We start from the raw sequence: 21,252 nt of genomic DNA, 5'->3' as shown, positions 1-21,252 counted from the left end.
GAGGTAAACAAGCAAAACACAGATAAGGAGGGTTTAATGTATTACTTGTGACTCTTTACACTGTCATTGCAGTCTTTATCCTTGAACAAAGAAATGCAGTTTAAATTCTATACAAAAAGGGTAACAAAAATATAAAAATGTTGACGCATGTATTTAAATGTTGCATAAGATGGGTGACATGGGCACTGATGCTGGGATAATCAGATATACTATGCCTGACTCATTCCTAGTAAAGCAGAACCAGTATCAGAGATGCATATAATAATTTAAAACAGCATGAGTGCTTTATAGTGCGCTCATTAGCAGTGACCAGTACAATAGACTGGATAAAGTTATAGTGCCTGTAGGAGGGTGTTCTTTGTTATATGTTTATTAAGAATTTGCCCATAATGCAAACTCAACCAATTCCCACTTGCAAATATATCAAATATCTCTTTCTTTGTAACGTTTCCAATTCACTACGTCATCTTTTTTTTTGTATATTGTTTTGTAAAGCATCTTTAATTAGTGTATTACCATTATTAGAATAGACAGAGCCCAATTTTGTTTTCATAATGAGTTTACTTTTATACTTCAATGTTTCCAGAAAATTACACAAAATTATGTTTTTTTGTTTTTGTTTATCTCAGATATAATGTGATTTTTCACATACGTTCACCTATTCAGGACATTTAAGTCCTTCTTTTGTAATAGAAAAGAAATCACTTGATGCTTCAGATACAAAATGTTTGGAACCACTTTGTTATCCTGCGAAGTCTTCTAATTACGAGTTGTCGTGAATGCAACACAAGTGGGCGGGGTCAGTGTTGTCCAATAGAATGCAGCAGTCACAGACACGTTGAACACTTCCTACAAACAGACATGTCTGCCTCCATCGCGTAGATATCTTCGTAATTTTACAGAACTGGATTCAATTCGAGCAAGATGGTAAGTTTACAAACATATTTTTAATATTCCCTTCGGTTCATCTGTTCTTTTTATCCTATAATATCACTGTCAGCTGGCAGTGACCCTTCTCTTCGTGGTTGCCAGTCATACACCAACATGTTGTTAATTCTTGTCAGCTGGCTCTCTCTCAGGTTATTTACTTCTCTTGGTTTAACCTCAGGTTGTTACAGATTCTTCCGACTCCGGGACTATCCTTCGTGTCAGAGGGCCGCTGGAGTTTAGATGTCAGCTGGACAGCACAGATGGTAAATTCATGGAGATTTTACTGCACATTTAAAAAAAAAAAACGTAATCGCTATCAAAGTTAGATACCATAAGGGTTAATTGGGTCCTAAGCAACATTAAGCATGAATTCCGTACCTACATGTATTTACAATGTGCACTTGATGTTGCTGTGTCGTTCTACCCTGACAATAATTTGTCTCCAAGTCTCCACAGCCCATGTTATTAACACAACAAGCAGGACTACAACCATGCCTTAAAATACTGAATAGGCCCCAAAACAAATTTGTCCCATATACAGATACTGCCAGATTATAATTTTGGCAATATATAATATTATATATATATTGCACAACATTTGAAAGGTGTTTTAAAACTCATGAACAATACATATGGCAGGAAGAATATTAAATGACCAGCACAGTGGAATATGTAAACAGTGTAGTAATTGGATAATATTGTGTATGTGTTATTTTTCAGCACTGCTCATGCACAAAGTCATCTCAAGAACATTTGCGACGCTTCACTCTCAGGTGAAATCTGAATCCTGTGTTCTGACAGTCTGTGAAAGCCCTGTTATTATTTGGCCGAATAAAGGTGTTTATGTTACACCTGAAGAAATAACTCCAAACACGCTTTGTGAAGATATACATCAATGGATTCAGTAAGTTCCCTTTTTACATTTTACTTTCATTATCATCTGAAAAGTTAATTTTTTTTGTTTGACTGAATTGTGGTTTAATGTATTTATTTATTTCAGGACAGATGAACAAGAGAGCGCTGGCAAGAGATCTTCTAAAAAGAAAAGCAAAAAAAGTTCAGCAGCGGTATGTAACCCTTACATTTATAGAGATAGTTGTATGTTTAGATCTGCAGCATCAACTCAACTTATTGGGGTAATTGGGACTCACTCTTATTTTTGTGTTTGTTAAATGCCTGAAAAAGGTGACAAGTGCGCTGTTTTTTTGACACCACCACACATGTCCTGTATTTTCTGACCAACAGTCTTTGGTTGATTTTCAGTTGGGTGTGTAAAAATGCTTGCATGAGCGTAATTAATAATGCTGATTTATTGTTTGTATGTCTGTGTGTGCACAAATGGGACTTCACTCTTGTCATTCAGAGTGTCATTAACCTTAGCCTGATGATGGAGGCGACTAAGACAGGCCCTCTTTCAGCACCAATCCTCAGGAGAACACTGCAGAAATCCCACTTCCTGTCTACAACTCTTCCCATGGACTGTGTGGTCCGTATCACCTGCAGCGACACAATCAAAGAGTATGCATTATTCTAAAATCCTTTGATTTGATAGAACAATTTTGAAACAGTCAGTGCCACTAGACTTAAACCCACCATCAGACACTTGACAAACCATGAATAGTTCTGCCCACTGTGAACATATTTCCTCTGGTATTGCAGTGCCTTTGAGTGCCTGATGGAGGCGCTGACTCATCAGCTGTGTGAGATGGAGAAAGTGACCCTGCAACACATTAAGGGGACCACACTGCTGGTACCTGAACCACTGCACTTCCTCCTTCCAGAACCCAAAGGACTGGTGACCTGTGGTGTACCCTACGGGAGTGCCTGACAGCCAACTAGAGACACATCGTAAGGTAAGACTGAGATTCTTTAAAATACAAACAAACAGTGAAATGTTGTTTCTCTGGCTTATAATATTAACCCCTCTAGCATAGGGCTGCAATTCAGGAGTGTTTTTTATTGGACACAATATCCCTGTCATAATAGGAACTGCATCAGCAGTTTGAGCTACAAGGTGACTGGCCCTATTTTAGAAGAGCGAATGCTTTCCACTTTCCCAACGAGCTCTACAAAGATGGCTACCTCCGAAATCCTCATATGGTCCTCACACATCCCACCCTGGACAATGGAAAGGTGAGGCGCATTAGAAACTAAAATCTGTTACTACCCCTTTTGAAGATGGATACTGAAACATATTCTTTTTCTTTCGTGTGTGTTTCCTCAAGGTGTACTTGGTGCAGGGGATCTACAGCTATCACCACTACATGCAGGATCATGTGGATGACAATGGTTGGGGCTGCGCTTATCGCTCCCTCCAGACTATCTGCTCCTGGTTCCAGCAGCAAGGCTACGTAGAGCGAGCCGTGCCCACCCACAGGGAAATCCAAAAGGTACTGTAGTGGGGCTTTTAAATAATACACACAAAATATTTGAAGGGTCCTAAATGGCTGCTTTTAATTGGCTTTTAACTTTCAAGGCTTTAGTGGATGTTGGAGACAAACAGGGCTCCTTCGTTGGATCACGCCAGTGGATCGGCTCCATTGAAGTTCAGGCTGTTCTGAACCAGCTGCTTGAGGTCACGTCCAAGATCATGTTTGTGAGGTGTGTTGTGTGTTTCCTATGGATAACCCTTTGTTTGATGATATACTGTATTCACTTCGTAACTGGATTTATCTGATGATAAATGTTTGTACTCTCTAGTCAAGGCTCTGAATTGGCATCCAAAGGCAGAGAACTGGCCAACCACTTCCTTACTGAAGGGACTCCCATCATGATTGGTAAGCTGTATATCTGATAATGCTTATTAAAACTGAAAACCATAAAATAATTTGTGTATATATTTCCATATAAAGGCAGATAATTGAATCTTTAACAATTATAACACTTACTCTTTAGCGACATAGAGTTCATAGCTGGTGAAATAAAGAAATAATCGACCCTCAAAAGCGAATTATATGGCTGATTAAATGTAAACTTAAAACCGTTACACAACTTTCTGTATACTTCATTTAAATAAGAGAATTTTTACCTTTTTTAAACAATAATAACTCCTACTCTTCAGCAACATACATTTTATACCCGGTTACAAGAAATGCAAATTATGTCTGATCTTGTTTTTCATGAGATAACTGCAATGTATATTTTCACATTCTTTTTCCTGTATTGCAGGAGGGGGAGTGTTAGCTCACACTATTCTAGGTGTGGCATGGAGTGAGACCACTGGGCAGATCCGCTATCTTATCCTCGATCCCCATTACACAGGAGCGGAGAATTTACAGGTTATCACTGACAAGGTAAGTATCTGCACTGGCTGCATTCCTCTCTGTCAAGTACATATTTCACAAACTGTGCTGTATTAATTTTGGTATGTATGTTATCTTTCCCAGGGCTGGTGTGGCTGGAAAGGACCAGACTTTTGGGATCAAACTGCTTATTATAATCTGTGTCTGCCTCAGAGGCCAAAGGTCATCTGACCTGTCATAGCTTTTCATACAGGCATCATCCAACATTGGTAAAGCATCTGCAAAACTTTAGAGTGACACTTTAGACTACTAGTTTTATAGAAATGTGTCCAGCTTTGCAAGTCTGAGCCATTTCTGTAATGATGTTAAATTGTAATGTCATTTACTTTAATGGCTTGGGCTCATATCCTACATACACTATTGTCTTATCACGAATGGCAGAAATTAAGATGGATGTTATTGAGTATTGAAACAACAAATTGATCATATCATGTACTCTACTTTCTGTACTTGCCATTATATGGAAAAGGCTTGTAAAATATATAATGGAGTATTTGAGTAACTATACTCATTTAATTCAGGAATACAATTAACTTAGATCAAAAAAGTTGTATCATTTCGTACCAGTGCATAAAACAGTAGACAAATGACAGATTTTATGAATATTTTACCTGTACATTAAATTATGTCCTACATTTTCCTTAATTGTTTAGTTGTTTTAAAGTAAAAACAAGAGATGATGAACCAATCAATCGAACAATAAATGTATCAGAAGCTAATGTATATATCTATTTTATTGTTTTGGCTATCTTTTCAAAGCAACAAAATTACAACTTTTCTTTGATTCTAGCTTCACATTTGATACTGTGAAGATTCTCTACTTATTTTTGTATTTTATCAACATAAGATAATAGTGATTTGTCAGCCCTATTACAGACAACCAAATAATGCAAGCCCCAAACATTAATTTGACCAACATCAGTTTTTCTATGGACACCTACATTGAAGAATTATTGTTTTATATTAATTAGTATAATAAATTATATATATTCTAGTCAATATATTATAATGAAATTACACTAATCCTCATTTAGCTGTGTTCTGGAAACATTAAGGACCCCCAGGCGCCCTTGGTGTTATTCTAAGAACTACTTGAGTAGAGAAGAAGCTGTGCCTGAATGCAGCTTGTCTGACACAGCCCATTATTAGAAAACAATCAGTCCCTGTAATTGAGTTTTCATAACCAGCCAGTTGTCAGAGTCAAATGGATGCTTTCCTCTTCTCAACAGTACATAATAAAATGTTGAATTTTTCTTTAAAATCTGTGGAGCGTAGACCAGACAGTTAATTTTTCAGAGACGTATTGTCAGTCTTTGTGATTTATTTTCCATGGCCTGATTGTAGTTTGGGACGCCACAGAATTAACCCCCATTCAATTCCCATCTCTAGCCATCCTGCATAGGCATGTAAATTATATGACAGTGACGAGACACAGGTTTATACGATAGATTCACCCAAGTCCTTTTGTGCTAGGATATTGGAATTTCATTAGTGTTTGTCACTTCTAGGTCTAACAATGTTATTAAGAGAAACCCGTGACAAATTATAATGTCAGGGGACGCGCCTTCAGATAATCCCCTTTCTTGTTAATGGGTATGCACTAGGGGGAGCAGTTACTTTGGCATAATAGATCTCCAAGGAAAAACTAAATGACCTCTTGTCTGTTCCTCTACTAGGTCTGATTCTAGATATGTTTAAGTAGTTTAAACCTTTAGCTGACAAAGACAAATCACTGCTGTGGGTGTGTTGTATCTTTAGATAGTGTACTCTGTGCTTACAAGTTGCTTACGTTTTAATTAATAACTTAAACATTTGATTGCCAAGTAAACTTTTGAAAAACTTTTCAAATAATCAGCAAAATGAAGAAACATAAGAACATACTAATAGTTCAAATATAAAATTGTGTTTGGATATCATTACAAATAAAACTGTATGGGTTCGGTTTCTCCTTTTAAAATTTGCTGGATTGTATAGTATTTTGCTAAAAAGGAAACAAGTTTGAAAACATTTTCTTAACAGGCGTTTCGTCACCAAAAACAAACAAACCAAAGTATTTAAAATTACGCTCGCTGAAAGAGTTGTCTTTTCATCTGTGGTGAAAGAAGTAAAAAGAGGTTTGACATTTAGCCTGTATTTTTTTCATTTAACTGGATAAAACCTGTGCAATGTCTACCCCTTTTTTGAACTGCCTAATAGATCATTACTATACTTTTTTATACCAATAAACACATTATTCCAACCTAATACATATACAGGTTTAGTAATTGTGCCCATTGGGATTAATTCCATCATACTTGTATATTTAGTTTCTACATTAAATATATATTCTGTGTAAGAAATCTGTTTTAAAAAGACTATACCTTTTTTTTCCCCTTTATTTATTTATGAAGATATACGAACTTCATATATTTTCTATCACGTCAGTGGTTTATATATTACATATACATATTAAGTAATTAGTAATTACATAAAATAAACACATTAAAAAAACAACAACAATGCAGCCGTTGCCAGGAAGTGACGTTGCCTGGTTACTGGGCACCATGTCACGCTGACGAAAGCCAACCCGCTAACGAAGATTTGTTTTTAACGGGGTTTTGCGTGTCATTTGTTTGTCTTCTCATATGAATACACCCTCTCTTACGAGGTTAATACAATTGTAAAACGGAACCCTGTTAACCGGGTGACCCTTCTCCAGGTAAGTTGCCGTTTGTCATACAGTTAAAGTTAGCTAACCTACCCGTAGTTGGGCTATAGCTACATTAGTTAGCATCACAACATATCGTTATGTGTTGCAGGTTTAAAACATGCGTTTCCAAGTATAATAGATTTACGGTGTAACGTGTAGAATGTCACAGTACTTTTACCTCAGTGTGTCTCCAAATATACTACACCATGGAAGTAACTTGCACATGTGTTTGCAAGTTTTAGCTACAACCTTACCTACAAGTCGTGAGTAGTGTTTTTCTCTTCTTTTTGTTTGTTGCTGATGCATCGTTAGGAGGGGTTTGCTCTAAGATGTATTATTCCTACATCCATTGTTTTGCATTTATGGTTTGTCAATAAGAAAGCAATTGAAACCCGTTGGTGATATACAATCCACTGCAAGAAAAATAGCATCATTCCTGAATGGCCTTTTTTTCCAAAGTCAGTTTAGTTTATTATTGTTTTTATTTTTCAGGGGCTACTTCCAACATCATAAAGAGAGGAGATGCGATGTACCAGATTTAGCAGCTAGCTCATTGCCAAGTCCCTTGGCAGCTTGACATAAAATCAACAAATACAATGCAATACATTCATTATTAACATTTTGCACTACCTTACAGGTTCAGCTTGTTGGGGAGGACTACAATGTTTAGCCCCGGTGAACTAGACGGGGAAGTGGATCATTCATTTTTCGACAGTGATTGTGATGATAACAGTACCAGCAAAGATGGAGAGGAAAAGTTGAAGAAAGGCGTCAAGGCTGAGAAGGAGGGTCCACCAGCACAGGAGAGGCTACAACCGAAACCGATAGAAAATACAAAAGTGGGTGCCAGCCGAGATGAAACAAAAGACAACAGCTCTCATTTAATGGGAGAGGAGAGGAGCAGGGAATCCAGCATATCATCTGTTACATTGGATAAAGTCCTGAATGATAGCAGGAGTAGTGAGGAAGGCTCTACCTCGCTGTCAAAAAAGCCCATTGGAACGATTATGGCTACGTTGGCTGAGGCCAGAAATCAAGATCACAAGGAGTACAAACAGAGTCCGAATGAGTCTGAAGAAGAAGCATCGCCATCCAATCACTCAAAAGGTTATACATCCCCTACTTCCAGTGAAGGCAGTGTGGATGCGGACTCTGAGAGCTCCTCTAGAAGTTGCAGTGGGAGAAGCAGTACAAATTCCCCCACCCTTTCCAGGCCCAACAAAGCCCCTGGAGTAAGAGGGACCCGAGTGAGCTCAGCAGAATCTGAGGATGTTCCTATTTTCCGTACAGAGGATTCAGAGGATACAGTGACAGATGTTAGCCCTCTTTCCTCTCCTGACATCAGCCCTCTCCAGTCGTTGGACCTGAATAACACAGAGGTTGAAGAGGGAGGCCTTAAAGTGCAGCAGCAGGAGGAGAGTGTGCCCTCCAGTGGCCTCAGCGACATGCATCAAGATGGGGACTCAGATCAGGATGTAGACGAGTGTGAGTTATCAGGTTTGCTATGCTCTTTCACACTGCTCTGGCTTTTGTGTTTGTCTTTTCCCTTTTTTAAATTAAGCTGTAAAAAATGTGTTCAGTTTAATATGCTATAAAACAGGAACATCAGGAAAGTCATCTTTTGAGAGATTAAAAACCACAGTATCTGACATTTTTGACAAATGACAAAGACCTTAAATAACACTTCAAGTGACAACGTATTGCTAATAAGTATCTCAGTGTGGAAAGGATTTTGGAACAGTTCGTAAAATAATTGAATATTATTTCTCAAATAGTTTGATTCAGATGAGTTTAAAAGACCAAAGTGGTGAACCGTGTATGACAAAATTGTTGCTACTCTTAAATTGTTGTAATTATGCTACTTATAACATAACAGAAATAGGTTTTATATTAAACATCAAAAGACTATATTTCCCCAAACGTAACATCTGGAACAATTTGCACTAAACATGCTTAGTATTATACTGTATTTCCTGTTATTGTACTTTAATCATAAGACATATCTATGCAAGCCTTTGAATTATGTCTTTTTTAAAACGTTGGTATATTTGATTTTTCAGTGTAATTTATTAGTAATCCAAACCCATCACACTTTGTTCACCTTTGAGTAACACTACTATTAAAAGATTGCATAAAACTTAACATTGAAATCATTTATAAAACATTTTAAAATGCAGATTAAAAACTGTAACAATAGTTCTTTTGACCGATCAGGCTCCCTCAGGTCTGACAGCAAGCTTGGAGGTGAACTGGTCTTCCACTGTCCTGGAAGGAGAAACAGGAAGAACTACTCATTCAGCAATGATGAGGCTCAACGGATAGAACGGGAGAACCATCGACTTCTTCGGGTGATTTCGCGCCATTCTCCAGCACCAAGACCAGGAAGCAGCGCGAGGAAGAACACCCATACGGCCAGCAAGTCGCCTATTATCCGACTCTCTCACAGCGCACTCAACAGGGAGCGGGAGCAGCAGCGCATCGAGAGGGAGAACCTGGTGAGTTTTGCTTCTGTGGAGAAATACTCATTTCAAAATGTAAACAACCCTAAGCATTAGTGTAAATGTAAATATATAAGGCAAGCCTCTTCTTTTTGCTTTTCAAGATACATCATTCAGTGCTCTTTAAAATAATGTTAGTTTTGAAAGAACGTTTTTGTTTAGGTTTAGCTGTAGATCAGTGAGGTTGATGGTTTATCAGATTCTCATGTACCAGTTGAGTAGCTTGATATGTTTTAAAGTTGCTTACAACCTCATTCACTGTGTACACTATTGCTTTTGTCAAATCTGGAGCAGTTTGAAGTAAAGAATTAAAACAAATCTATTGAATTTAAAAAACTCTGAAAATAAAAGTGCTTTAGTATCTCTAGGTAAGTTACATTGGCACTGTTGTGTTTCTTGAAAGGAATTCCAAATTTCTCATTTAGAAAATAACGTCTATCTAAAGTGGCTGAAACACGTATAGCTCCTGTTCCGAACTGTTCACTCGCCTCTGTCAGTGAGAATATAATGCTGGTTATTTCTTAAATTGTCTGTTGTTCATTTCCATAACACCCCACAATGAATCTATAAAAGCCTCTTTACATATTTTGTAAGAATCAACTCTACCTGATACACTAATTGTAATGAAATATCCTAAAGGTTTATTCTAAACTACTGTAGAAGCAGAAAGGAAACCATTTTAGTACTTTCCGGACTGCAAGGCGCACCTGAATATTAGCCGCACAAGCTAAAATTAGGGGGAAATCCAGTTTTGTTCATACATTAGCCGCACCGGACTATAAGCAGCAGGGTTCAAAACTTGTGCAAAAAGTAGCGGCTTATAGTCCGGAAATTACAGTACTCGTCTTGCTCTTGCTAATCTAGTCTCTTTTTCGCGCTAATTCGTACGGCACTACTTTGCCTGGCGGACGGACATGTGACCAGCATACCACTCTTTTCCCCCGTGACTGTGTGTCTGATCACATGCCCTTCCGCCAGGCAAAGTAGTGCCGTACAACAGCGGAACAAAACAAAACAAAACCTCTTACGATATCACAAAAATCATGAAAAATCCATAGAAAAGCCGCACCGGACTATAAGCCCAGGGTTCAAAGCTTGTGCAAAAAGTAGCGGCTTATAGTCCGGAAATTACGGTAGTTTAAGTCATTATTCACAAGCATACACTTGAGTATCATGTTTTTGTACCTTTAGCTTAAGTGGATGTGTTATATCACTTAACATTGTTAATATAAACTATTCTCCTGAAGTTTATATAATTGTATAGATTGTAGTTAAGTTAGGTTGAGTTAGTGTCAGAGTAAGAGTGCCACCCCCCTGAAAGAAGACACTGATGGAATGGACAGACGGCAGCAGGTGGCAGGGCAGCAGCGCCTCAGAGTGACATTAAAAGACAGTTCAGCCTCTGCAGCTTTGGCCTTTCACGAGACAGTCTGTGCTCTCACCCCATAAATGACCTCCTTAACCACATTGTGATAGAAGCAAACTAGCTGCAGTGTTCAGATTATTCTGAGAATTATAATTGACAATCAAGCACAGTGTTATCGTCTGCTCTAACAAGTGTAGGCAGAAGACTACCATTATATTCTTCACGTATGGTTCATGCTATTATTATCTTATTATTAAAATAGTAATTAAAAGTTGCTGATTGATGTTTTATCAGGGAATGTGTTCGAGTCATTTTCAGGACAGACTGTTCTTTCCCTTGCAACATGTCTCAAAGTTGTCAGAAGTGCTTTTCACCTTCTCTATTCTTAGAGTGAAGTAACTAAATCTGCACTGTAATAAGTGTATCCACCCTACCCCACACATCACACAAGTAAGACACCACGTTTGTCCTGCACAACTCAAACTAGTATAAGTTTGGTCAAATTCACAATATTTCCTCATTTGTTTTAAAAGAGTTGATTGATTTAGTTTGAGGAGATTTTAAACAATTCATACAAATACACAAGGGGACCAGTCTGGCTTCACTTCTGTGTCTTTTTATCACCTCAGGTGGACTTTATAAAGTTTGAAAAACATTTTCTTGAGTGTTGAGCTAATTGTTAGGTGTGTTGCTTTATGTGGAGTTTTTGCTTACTGGGAGATTTCTGCACAGCATTCATGTGGGAGGGTGACTGCCCGCATGACATTCAGCCACTTGCCTACACTGTTTTGCATCATGCTGTTTGGTTGTGTTGTTGTGAAGCACCAGATATGTTCATATTATGCTTGGGATTTTGAAAACAAGGATTGTGTTCTTCATTTCTGAGTCAAATACTTTTTTTTGGGATGGGTCTAAACCCTTCATAAATGTTGTTTGAAGTGATCTATGTTGGGAGGTGAAAGAGAAAAAAAAAAAGTGATTAAATTAGAGCAAGTGACTCAATATATCAAACGCTAGAAAAGGCTTTATCGTTCACATAAAACTCCTGCTGCGTTTTATGCCTATGTCTAGCACAAAACTTAGAGGGACCCTTCATCCTTCAAAATGTAAATGTGTTTAATTATGTATAATGAAGCACTTTTTTAAATAAACATTCATTAATAAATTCCCCACAAAAAAACAGCCACATTTAAATATGCCAAAATCTTTTTCTCCCATACCCAGAAATAGTCATGTTAAACCTAATAACTTCACAACTTCCTACTGTACAATTTATATTTATATTTAATTGAATATGCCATCACGGTTAACGCAATTAACGAAAACATTTCCCAATTTGAGATAAATAAAATATATTTTAGTTTAGTTTTACCAGTTCGCTCAAATAATAAAATGTTACTGTATGTATGAATCACCACTTTCCAGGTAACTAATGTCATTGTGCTTTGATTCAGGCTTTCCTGAAGAGGCTGCAGTCCGCCAAGCCGACAACTGGCCTGAAACGCTCAGAACAACTGCAGGACTTCCAGCGACAAGCTGCATACTTGGGAGCTCCATCATACCCAATATGTACGTCCACCAACAAGAAAGAGAGGTCTACCAGCACAACGCCCTCAGGTAGATAATGTTCAGATCTGCCGCTTTTACTGCTTTTATGATATGTTAGATACCTTAAACAGGATAAGAACATGGTGATTGAGTACCTGCTCATGCAAGTTCTGCAGCCAAACAGCTTTGAAACTGTTCAGTAAAAAGGATGTGCCTTATTGGTCATATTAGGATTATCATACAGTAGCTAGGATTAAAACACAGGGGGTGTTTTTCATCACTTAAAGACAGACATACTCATGAGGAAGCTGCACACCATAGACACATCTTTGCTGCCACTGAGTGTTTTGATCCCACAAGGGCAGTTTGACACCAGCAGGAGTGATTTTGTAGCAGCCTGCTGGTGTTTGCATGTGATGAACTAATCAAGGTAAACAAAGAGGATCAGCATGTGGCACTGCGCTGCGAGGCTTCTCCTAGAATGAAAGCTGCAGATTCATGGCGCATGTCTGTGCTGCTGCCTTCAGATGGCTGCTGAAATGTAATTAACAGAAGAAGACTCTCAGACATTAAAAAGCAGCTGATGAGTGACGCTGGTAAGCCATTTATACATCTCTAATTACAGATTCATTGATAATGCTCTTCTCATATCAAACATATTTCTGTATTTTAAGTTAACGTACTGGTTGAATATTTGTTAACTTTTTCTTGTTTGGTCAAATTGACAAAAAAATAAATAAATCCTGGTTGGGTTCATGTGTTAAACTTCAAATCATCATCAGCTTGCTTACTTTACAGACTCTGATAAACATATATGTGCTTGTGCGTCTTTACCTGTACTGAACTGGCCCTTTATGGATGAAATGGTCAAATATTAAAAAGGTTTTATTTTTTCTCAACAAAAATTTGGTATAAAAATGTCTTCTGATTTCTATATGAATTGGTAAATCTGAAAATATGTTTCTGCACTTCACAGCAGCAGGACCCAGGCCGGCGAGTTCGGCCCATCACAGTTCCGGCCTGTTTCCAGCACACCTGACCCTGGTAAAACACCCGCACCCAGGAACAAAAAGAACGACTGCAGTCAAACCAGCGTGGAGCTGAGAACACAGCCTTGATGAAAAATAAACTTGTTTTCCAGTGAGGGATGGTGCCATGTAATCTGTATTTCATTGTTTTCCCCTTTTTCTCATATTTGCACACTCAAAAATAATTAAATATTTATTTGAAATATTATTTTGGTGTTATGTATATTCTGTTAATTGGTTGATCCAGCAATTAGTTTAAAAGATGTACCTTTACCAACTGATCCCACCCAGTAGAAAATTGGCACAAACAATATGTTTTGAGATTGGTTGTACATGAACCTACTCAAAATATGTCTGTGGTTCTCTAGATATTATAAAAAAGTTCTTCAAAAATACAAAAATGCTTTGGTACGAACCTCTCAGGTGGTTAATGTTTTGTTGTGGTGATGTATGAGCAGATTTGTGCTTTCTCTACCAAAAGTAAATCAGGGTGCAATTACTTCAATGACCTTCCAATTTAAAGATTGGATGTTTTTTTTACTGAATAAATGTTGACATGATGATGGCTATATTGTATTTAGCTGTCTTATTCTCAGGGTTCTACATGATGGCACACTGTCACGGCTTATTGAGTCCTATGACACAGATCCATTGTTATTGTTATTAATTAAGGTTCTTATTCGGCTAAATGTCCAGTGGCCTGCTCTACAAAGAATCCTATTTAACTGCAGATGGTGTGTTAAACAGAACAAGCATCACAACTACTGGATTATTAGACTAAGAAATCTTTATTATTAATAAAATATTAAGTGAGGTTGAATTCATGGGTCAGAGTGGTCACAACATAACAATACATGGACCTCAGTAACTGAAACACTGGCTTGACTTTTGTCACACTGAAAGGCAGTCTGTGCGTTGGAGATGGGATATATACGGATTTCTGAGGAGGCATGTTAACCCAGGTCAATAGTATACCTGTACATGCCCACATTGTAATTCACCACAAGCTGTTGTCAGTTGTTACAAGAAATAAGACCTTAACAAAGTGAAGGGTTTCCTTGGGGACTTGGAGATTAGAAAGTCTCTTATGTGCGCTTCTTGATCTCATCGTACAGCACCAACACAAAGGCACCACCCATGCCTCTGATCACGTTGGACCAGGCGCCCTTAAAGAAGGCTTTTCCTCCCTCATCCTTCGATATCTTCTTCCAGCAGTCGATTGTGCCCGTGTACATGATGTCAGCTGTGGAAATAGATACATGGTTAAACAATGCGGGTGCATGCGTAAATTGCGTAATTGTGGCACACTAACCACATCCATCTCTATGAGGGCATTGTTCTACGAGTGACACTCACCTCCTTTACGTCCAGACTGCATCATCATACGACGTCTGACGGTGTCGAAGGGGTATGAGATGATGCCAGCTGCAGCGGTGACAGTCTGGGCGATCATCCAGGTGATCACGATGTGCGTGTTCTTGGGATCTGGCAGCATACCTGTTTGAGGGGAGATTTAAGTTACATACTTGTTCCAAAATATACAATCGTTTAAAACTTATTAAATTCACATTGTGCAGATTTTCACACCTTTAGCTGTGTCGAAGCATCCGAAGTATGCGGCTCTGTAGATGATAATGCCCTGCACTGACACGTTGAATCCGAGGTAAAGACCCTTTAGGCCATCGGTTTTGAAGATCTTGGTGAGGCAGTTTCCAAGACCGGAAAACTCTCTCTCAGCCGAACCCTTGCCGATGTCGGCAGCGAGTCTTGTTCTGGCGAAGTCCAGAGGGTAGACGAAGCAGAGCGAAGTCGCGCCGGCGGCACCGCCAGATGCCAGATTGCCAGCGAAGTAGCGCCAGAACTGTGTTTTCTGATCCACACCACCGAGAAAGACCTTCTTGTACTTGTCTTTGAAGGCGAAGTTCAGGGCTTGGGTGGGGAAGTAACGGATGACGTTGGCCAGGTTGCCTCTCCAGAAGGAAATGAAGCCTTGTTCCTTTGGGATCCTTGTCACACAGTCCATGATCCCCTTGTACTGCATGTCGACGGTAATCTGTTTGCTGGCATGTTGGACCTAAAGGCAAAGACAATGAAAGCACATTAAAAAAACATTCCGTTTTGAAATCTGATTGATTACCTTGTTTAGACGTGTGAAACGGGACAATGTGACACTATACAATAAATAGTATTGTATTCCAATCAAAATACTTTATTGTATTTACATAATCTTAGTTGGCCAGGCTTTAATGATTGTAGTTGTATGTCTAGAAGCCTACATGAATGCATGCTCCTGTCATTTGAGAATCAGCTGTGTATTACATTACATAGTTCAAGTTAAATTTAGCAATACAATTTAACTAAATATTGCTGAGGTTGTCTGTTAGATTAAAGCAATGACTACCTTAATAAATGCACCAATAACTCATAAACTACTATTATAGTCATTTTTATTGACACATTTAATGATTTATGTCTGTGTGGTCATCGCTATAATATCACGCAGCAACATTGCGAAGTCGTGTGCTTAAAACCATCTTCACACTGACCCAGAGGCTCTCACGTGCCCCTTAACTTTACGCACCAGACCAGATCCAATTTCAAAGTGCACAGCTGGACTTTTTTCTATTAAACTTCTTCTTAATGTACTTTTTTCACGTTTGCTTTATCAGTAATGTAATATTTACGCACACTTTACGCACACAAGAATGAGGATGCGGGCATGCTTTGGGCATCTTTTGGTCGAATTATTTTACCTGCAGCAACAACTTGACTCTCTCAATGGGAGCTACAGCTGTTTTGGAGATGGCAGCGGCCACTCCACCGGCCAAAAAGTCCTTCAGGAAACTTATCGCACCTTCCGACATGGTTGGATCTTTGCTGGGCAGATATGCAACCCCTGACTGCTTGAAACTTCCTCGAGGTCCTCAAGGAAACCCAACGCCCCTCAAAGTGGACGAAGCCCCCCCATCTTCCCTTTATATATGGGGGCCATTTATCGCGAGAATTTTGAGTGATGGATTTGCATTTAGTCAAATAGTTGGACGAGGCTGAATACATTTCCGAGGTTAAAGATCAAGACGTGCGCCATGTTGCCTAAATTAAGGGATGGCCAATCTGGGGACATTTAAAGGACACAATATGTGGAATTTGTTTATTCTTAAAACATAGATGTTTGAGTTATCTAATTGTATCCTAATGAACGTAAAGTATTATAATGTAAGTCCTGCTGGCCACATCATTTTAATCCATCCAATCGTACACTTATGGGTCAGTTTGGTTTCTAGAAGCCTTAAAATAAATAAATGAGCTCTATTTATAGTGCTCTTGGATTGGATTAACTATTGAAAACTGTTTACATTCATCCTACAGAGTACAGATCCTTTTTTGACATTCATTTCATTCAATAAGGTGTGATAAGTCACTGACAAATACAGAGACATATGGATAGTGCTTTCCTTTCTAACTATTCCCATACCTAAACATGCATTAATTTTATTACAGCCAATACAAAATATAAAGCTAATTTGTATCAAACTAGTGGGAATGTAACTTCAAATACAGCTTTTTGATTCTACTTCAGAGTTCGGATGTATGTAATAGTTCCCCAGAGAAAAAGAAAGAAAGCATTTATTAAAATCAAATTTATTTTGAATAAAAAAAAAAATGTTTCCCACTCGGTGACAGTTTTGCTGCACATTCATTTTGTGCACCTGTTAAAAACCGGCGTCAATTCAGCATTAGGTAAAGCAGGAATCAAAAACAGAAAACACTAATATTCTTTCAAAATAAGATGCCACCAGTACCCCCCAAAAAGCAACACACTTGCTTTGTCAGTTTTGATTTGAAATATCGTAGCGAAAATCTAACTCTCAGTGACTTGACATGAGGGAGTTCATCAGTGTCCCGCCCCGTGCACGCACATCGGACACGAAAACGCAATATGATCCAAAGTCATATGATACAAAACGAAGCCAAGTTGGCTGGAGACGCGTTAGAAATAACAGCCTCCTACAGTGGGATTTGTCTCCGAGACTTCTTCATTCATATAATCACTTGTATGGCTTTCAATGACACATGAGCTAGAATACTACCAGACAAATATTTAACTCAAGAAAGTCTCAAATATGTATTAAATTAAACTAAAATGAAAATGCAATAACTGTTTTTGAGTTTCCTCTGCCTTTATTTCTTCTTCATGATTCTAACTGCCACTTCATGACCACTTGGTGGCGCTGCCTGACTGTGTTGATTCACAGGCAAACCTAGAGTTTCAAAATATTTCTTAACAGCATAATATTGAACTAGCAGCACCATTGATAAAACCTTAATCACAATGATAATAATTTAAAAAACAATGTTGAGACTTTTGAAAAATGGTGATTATGATATGTTACAGACATCTATTGATCTATTTAAAGGCACACCTGGCGTTTCTGTGGTATCAGTCACTAATGAGTATAATCTCGTTAATTATTCGCAAAAAATATTGTACCTTGTTTTTATATATCATTTTGCCAAGGGAGGTGGGTGGAATTGCATGGTGACCCTGTCACTAACAGGGTTGAAATAAAACAAAACACTCAGACTTGGTTTCATACACATTGGATCTTAATTTGTTTTGCATAGATGTAAAATCACAAACTTAAACTTGATAATCTGAAAGAAAACTGGTTAATTTCTTATCTGGAACTTTATTCCCTGCAGTTCTACTCTTTCATCCCAATGCTGCTGTGTTGTGCTTTTTAATCAGGGGGTGGCACCAGAGAGCTGGGTACCTTTTAAAGGGCATCGCTCACAACCCCAGAGTGCATGTGGTACCCAGTCAGACAGGTGCTTCTCCTCATTTACTCCACACTCCATTCACAACAATAGAAATAATGCATCACTTTACTTGTTCCCCACTCTGAAATATTCTTATTTAGCTCCCACCAGCCAGGTCAAAGGCCATGCTCAGCTGCACCCTTGGAGCTGGTTAGGGATTTAGCATCTTGTTCACTTCAGCACTTCAGTCAGGCAGATGCTTGCTGAAACGGGGGCTTGCACCTGCTTTAGGGGCGAGCAAAAGTCGTAGTTTTTGTTGGAGTTGCGCAGCACATAGACTTATCTGAGACGCGTCTTTTTTTCTCTAAAGCATTTTAATTCTCAGATTTCTCACAATCTTGTACAGACTTTCAATAGGCAAATATCTAACAGTAAAACTTTGACTTTTTAAAGTCACATGAGACATCACATATTTACCAATTGTCAAAGTCAGGATAAAATCACGAGAAATCTTGTTTTATGAAACGTCTTCCTTATTAAATAAATCTTTACACTGCACATGAATTAACTTTGATATTGAACTTGTAACAGACATTTTGTATCATACAATATTAAGTCTTTATCAAATGGAAATACTAAAATATAACAAATTATAAATTAAAATAGTGCCATGTGCCCAGAAAACAAAAAAAGAAGAAAACGGTTTTCTTTCTAGCTGGTTTGAACAATTTTTAAATTGTGGTTGAATTTACATTTATTATTTAAACCTTTCTTTTGTTGGCAATGTCTAATTAAACACCAATTACATTACTTGTCACAAACAAAACATACTTTGACCAAGTAGAAAGAGTGTAACACTTAAGTCGAAGGGAGTTTTCTATCAGCAAATGTGCCTCATACATTATTTCCAAAACACATAAAAAAGCAACAACAAATAGTCTTTTTTTTCTTGGTGGTGAATTAGAACAGTATGTTAGACACATCACAAAATGTGCCTCTCGTATTACTTTAAAACAACAACTTAACTCCTTGTTTATTGCTGTTGAAACTCTTTGTGTGCTTTTATTTAAATCTGATCTAGATTTGTGGAAAGTCGTTGCTCAGTAACCTTGGATCTCGGAGATTGAAGGAGGGGTCGTAGAGGGGGTGCTGGCTTGGATTTGCATTTTGAGTATGAAGAGCTGCAGGTGTCAGACAGTTAGACCCCCCCACCACACACATAAACATGCACAAACGCATATGCAAAGCCGTTACGCACAGCTCGAACACCAATACAGTCACTGATTTTATCTGTTAAGAGGCAACTGTGGCGAGCATATTTTATACCCTGGACCCCTGCCGTCCTAGACCTCAGATCTTAGACCAGTAGAGCCTCAAAGATAATGGAGATTATGAGTGTCAGAAAGGGTTAAAACCGCAGATATTAGGGTCAAAACTCACCAGCATGGAACCACTGGTTGCTTCTGACTCAAGCATGTGATTCAGACTACATTTTTCCTTTAAACTAATTCTTACAATTAATTAGAGAAACTGCTACTTTGTTATTATTGCAAAAAAAGACACACTCGGAAAAATGTTGATGTTAAAACACAGAAATGACTTAAATCAAGTAAGTTTGCATTGATGTAGCACAGCATCTTATAATACATTTAAAATACAAGTCTGATCAATACAAATACTTAATACTACATCATTTGCTTTAGGATTTGTCTCTGAATACTGATCATAGTCCATAATGTCTTTATTTTGATATCCTATTTTTATTTCTTTTTTTCATCAGTTAGATGCTGCGTAACAAAGGCTGGTGTTATTTTATATTTGTTGTATTGCCAACAAAGCCCATACAGACCTAAAACAACAATTTGTTTGTCCATACTGAGGACGTTAATGTTTAAAAATGGCTAACAGCTTAGTAGTTCCATTTATTTAAAATGCTGACTAACATCCTAAAACATTTGGTAATTTAAAAAAGTTTTTAGAAAACAAGGGGACTATTTCCCGCTAATACACATTTGATTTTTTTTATTGAGTATTTATGTCGGCAGGATAGTGAATGAGGGACTTATAAACCACAGTGCCAATGTCCATCATATAGAAAAAACATCTCACCCGATCCAACATTTGGCATTGGTGTTTTTTAGAATCTGTATTATTTTTAGCCAACAATTGAACTCTATGCCGCAGAGACTCCACAAACAATACTTATTACTACTTATTGATTTGCAAATGCCAGCACTAACCTCAATAGAAATGTGGACTTTTGGTAGTAATATAAATCAAATAAACAAAACATTAAACATTACGTTGTGTTTTTGTGATATAAACAATAATGCTAGCAGTATTATCAAGCACATAACAACAAGGCTCTGCAGCAACATAAGCTTAGTTCCCTCCTAAAAGAGGATCATGTTGGCAGTTTATTCTCTCACAAAGCTAGATCCCAAGGCTCTCCTGTTTGAAGTCAAATGTTAATACAATCCTTTTGCCTGAAATCCAACAGGCTGGGATGCACACTGAGTGTTTCTGAGCAGACTTAGACACTGAGCTCTCCACGGCTCAGGCTGACAATATGAGTGAAAAACACATGTGTGTCAGTCTGTGTGTAAAAACAAGTAACAGAGACAGACAGTGTCATGCAGCTGACATTTCTCACCCGCAGCCAATGGCAGAGCAGCCAAGGTGAACAGTCACACACACAGACTCGCACATAAACAGACTGCAATGCAGTATGATGGGAAATCCCCATGACCAATCAGGAAAACCTGGAGACACACAGTCAGTGGGGGACGAAGGGATGGACATGGCGGGAGTGGGGGTGGAGGGTGAGAGACTCAGAAGCTGAGGGAGCGAGGTTCATGAGAAAGAGGGGTGGGGTGAAAATTAAGACTGGGAGAATATGAGAGCAGATCCGGTGCTGGGGTGGAGAGATGGAGAGATGGTAGGTCTAGGGTTGCCAGGGGCCTTATTCAGATGTGAGCCAACAGTTTTCCTTGTAATTAATCATTTTTACATCTAACAATATTCGTCGTCGGGCAAGACTTGTCACAGTGCAGTCTGCTGGTCCAAAACCAGTATTCACCAATATGACTGGATTCTGAAATCATAGCTAATTATTTCTTAACAACAAAAT

General features: G+C 38.2%; 3 protein-coding genes across 5 annotated transcripts; 2 read left to right on the top strand and 1 right to left on the bottom strand.

Annotated features, from left to right (window-relative positions):
* The first annotated feature begins 813 nt into the window (after window positions 1-813).
* Window positions 814-4,963, top strand: ufsp2 (ufm1-specific peptidase 2). Its single transcript, XM_063883692.1, is given in 13 exon segments — window positions 814-927; window positions 1,109-1,193; window positions 1,651-1,834; window positions 1,931-1,997; window positions 2,294-2,448; window positions 2,590-2,731; window positions 2,733-2,783; window positions 2,917-3,063; window positions 3,156-3,320; window positions 3,407-3,531; window positions 3,631-3,707; window positions 4,099-4,223; window positions 4,317-4,963. Coding segments are annotated over 13 exon segments (1,413 nt in total). The 5' UTR covers window positions 814-924; the 3' UTR covers window positions 4,404-4,963.
* Window positions 4,964-6,739: 1,776 nt separating this feature from the next.
* On the top strand, window positions 6,740-13,569 carry cfap97 (cilia and flagella associated protein 97). 3 transcript variants are annotated; one of them, XM_063883695.1, is made up of 6 exons: window positions 6,740-6,930; window positions 7,414-7,476; window positions 7,559-8,418; window positions 9,136-9,416; window positions 12,240-12,402; window positions 13,310-13,569. In XM_063883695.1, the coding sequence occupies exons 3-6, from the start codon at window positions 7,584-7,586 to the stop codon at window positions 13,435-13,437; spliced, it is 1,407 nt and encodes a 468-aa protein (XP_063739765.1). In that variant the 5' UTR covers window positions 6,740-6,930; window positions 7,414-7,476; window positions 7,559-7,583; the 3' UTR covers window positions 13,438-13,569. The 3 variants fall into 3 exon arrangements, with proteins under 3 accessions (XP_063739765.1, XP_063739766.1, XP_063739763.1); XM_063883696.1 differs by lacking the exon at window positions 7,414-7,476 and having other exon boundaries at window positions 6,743-6,930; window positions 7,559-8,406; XM_063883693.1 differs by lacking the exon at window positions 7,414-7,476 and having other exon boundaries at window positions 6,743-6,930.
* Window positions 13,570-14,126: 557 nt separating this feature from the next.
* On the bottom strand, window positions 14,127-16,347 carry slc25a4 (solute carrier family 25 member 4). The gene is made up of 4 exons (XM_063883697.1): window positions 16,115-16,347; window positions 14,949-15,435; window positions 14,718-14,858; window positions 14,127-14,604 (listed from the first exon to the last, which is right to left on the bottom strand). Exons 1-4 carry the CDS (start codon window positions 16,223-16,225, stop codon window positions 14,447-14,449), a joined length of 897 nt encoding a protein of 298 aa, XP_063739767.1. The 5' UTR covers window positions 16,226-16,347; the 3' UTR covers window positions 14,127-14,446.
* Between the last annotated feature and the right edge of the window lie 4,905 nt (window positions 16,348-21,252).

This window comes from Eleginops maclovinus, chromosome 5 (assembly GCF_036324505.1).
Source record: "Eleginops maclovinus isolate JMC-PN-2008 ecotype Puerto Natales chromosome 5, JC_Emac_rtc_rv5, whole genome shotgun sequence".
NCBI classification, from domain to species: domain Eukaryota; kingdom Metazoa; phylum Chordata; class Actinopteri; order Perciformes; family Eleginopidae; genus Eleginops; species Eleginops maclovinus.
Note: the sequence above shows the minus strand (reverse complement) of the source record. Positions and strands in the feature narration are given on the sequence as shown.

Excerpts from the sequence above, each read along its gene's own strand:
- slc25a4 (XM_063883697.1), bottom strand. The coding sequence starts at position 16,225 with ATGTCGGAAGGTGCGATAAGTTTCCTGAAGGACTTTTTGGCCGGTGGA. Across the intron at positions 15,436-16,114 it reads GAGTCAAGTTGTTGCTGCAG|GTCCAACATGCCAGCAAACA; the intron begins GTAAAATAATTC and ends CTTTGCCTTTAG. Across the intron at positions 14,605-14,717 it reads GCAGTCTGGACGTAAAGGAG|CTGACATCATGTACACGGGC; the intron begins GTGAGTGTCACT and ends CTATTTCCACAG.
- cfap97 (XM_063883695.1), top strand. The coding sequence starts at position 7,584 with ATGTTTAGCCCCGGTGAACTAGACGGGGAAGTGGATCATTCATTTTTC. Across the intron at positions 8,419-9,135 it reads AGACGAGTGTGAGTTATCAG|GCTCCCTCAGGTCTGACAGC; the intron begins GTTTGCTATGCT and ends TTGACCGATCAG. Across the intron at positions 12,403-13,309 it reads TACCAGCACAACGCCCTCAG|CAGCAGGACCCAGGCCGGCG; the intron begins GTAGATAATGTT and ends TGCACTTCACAG.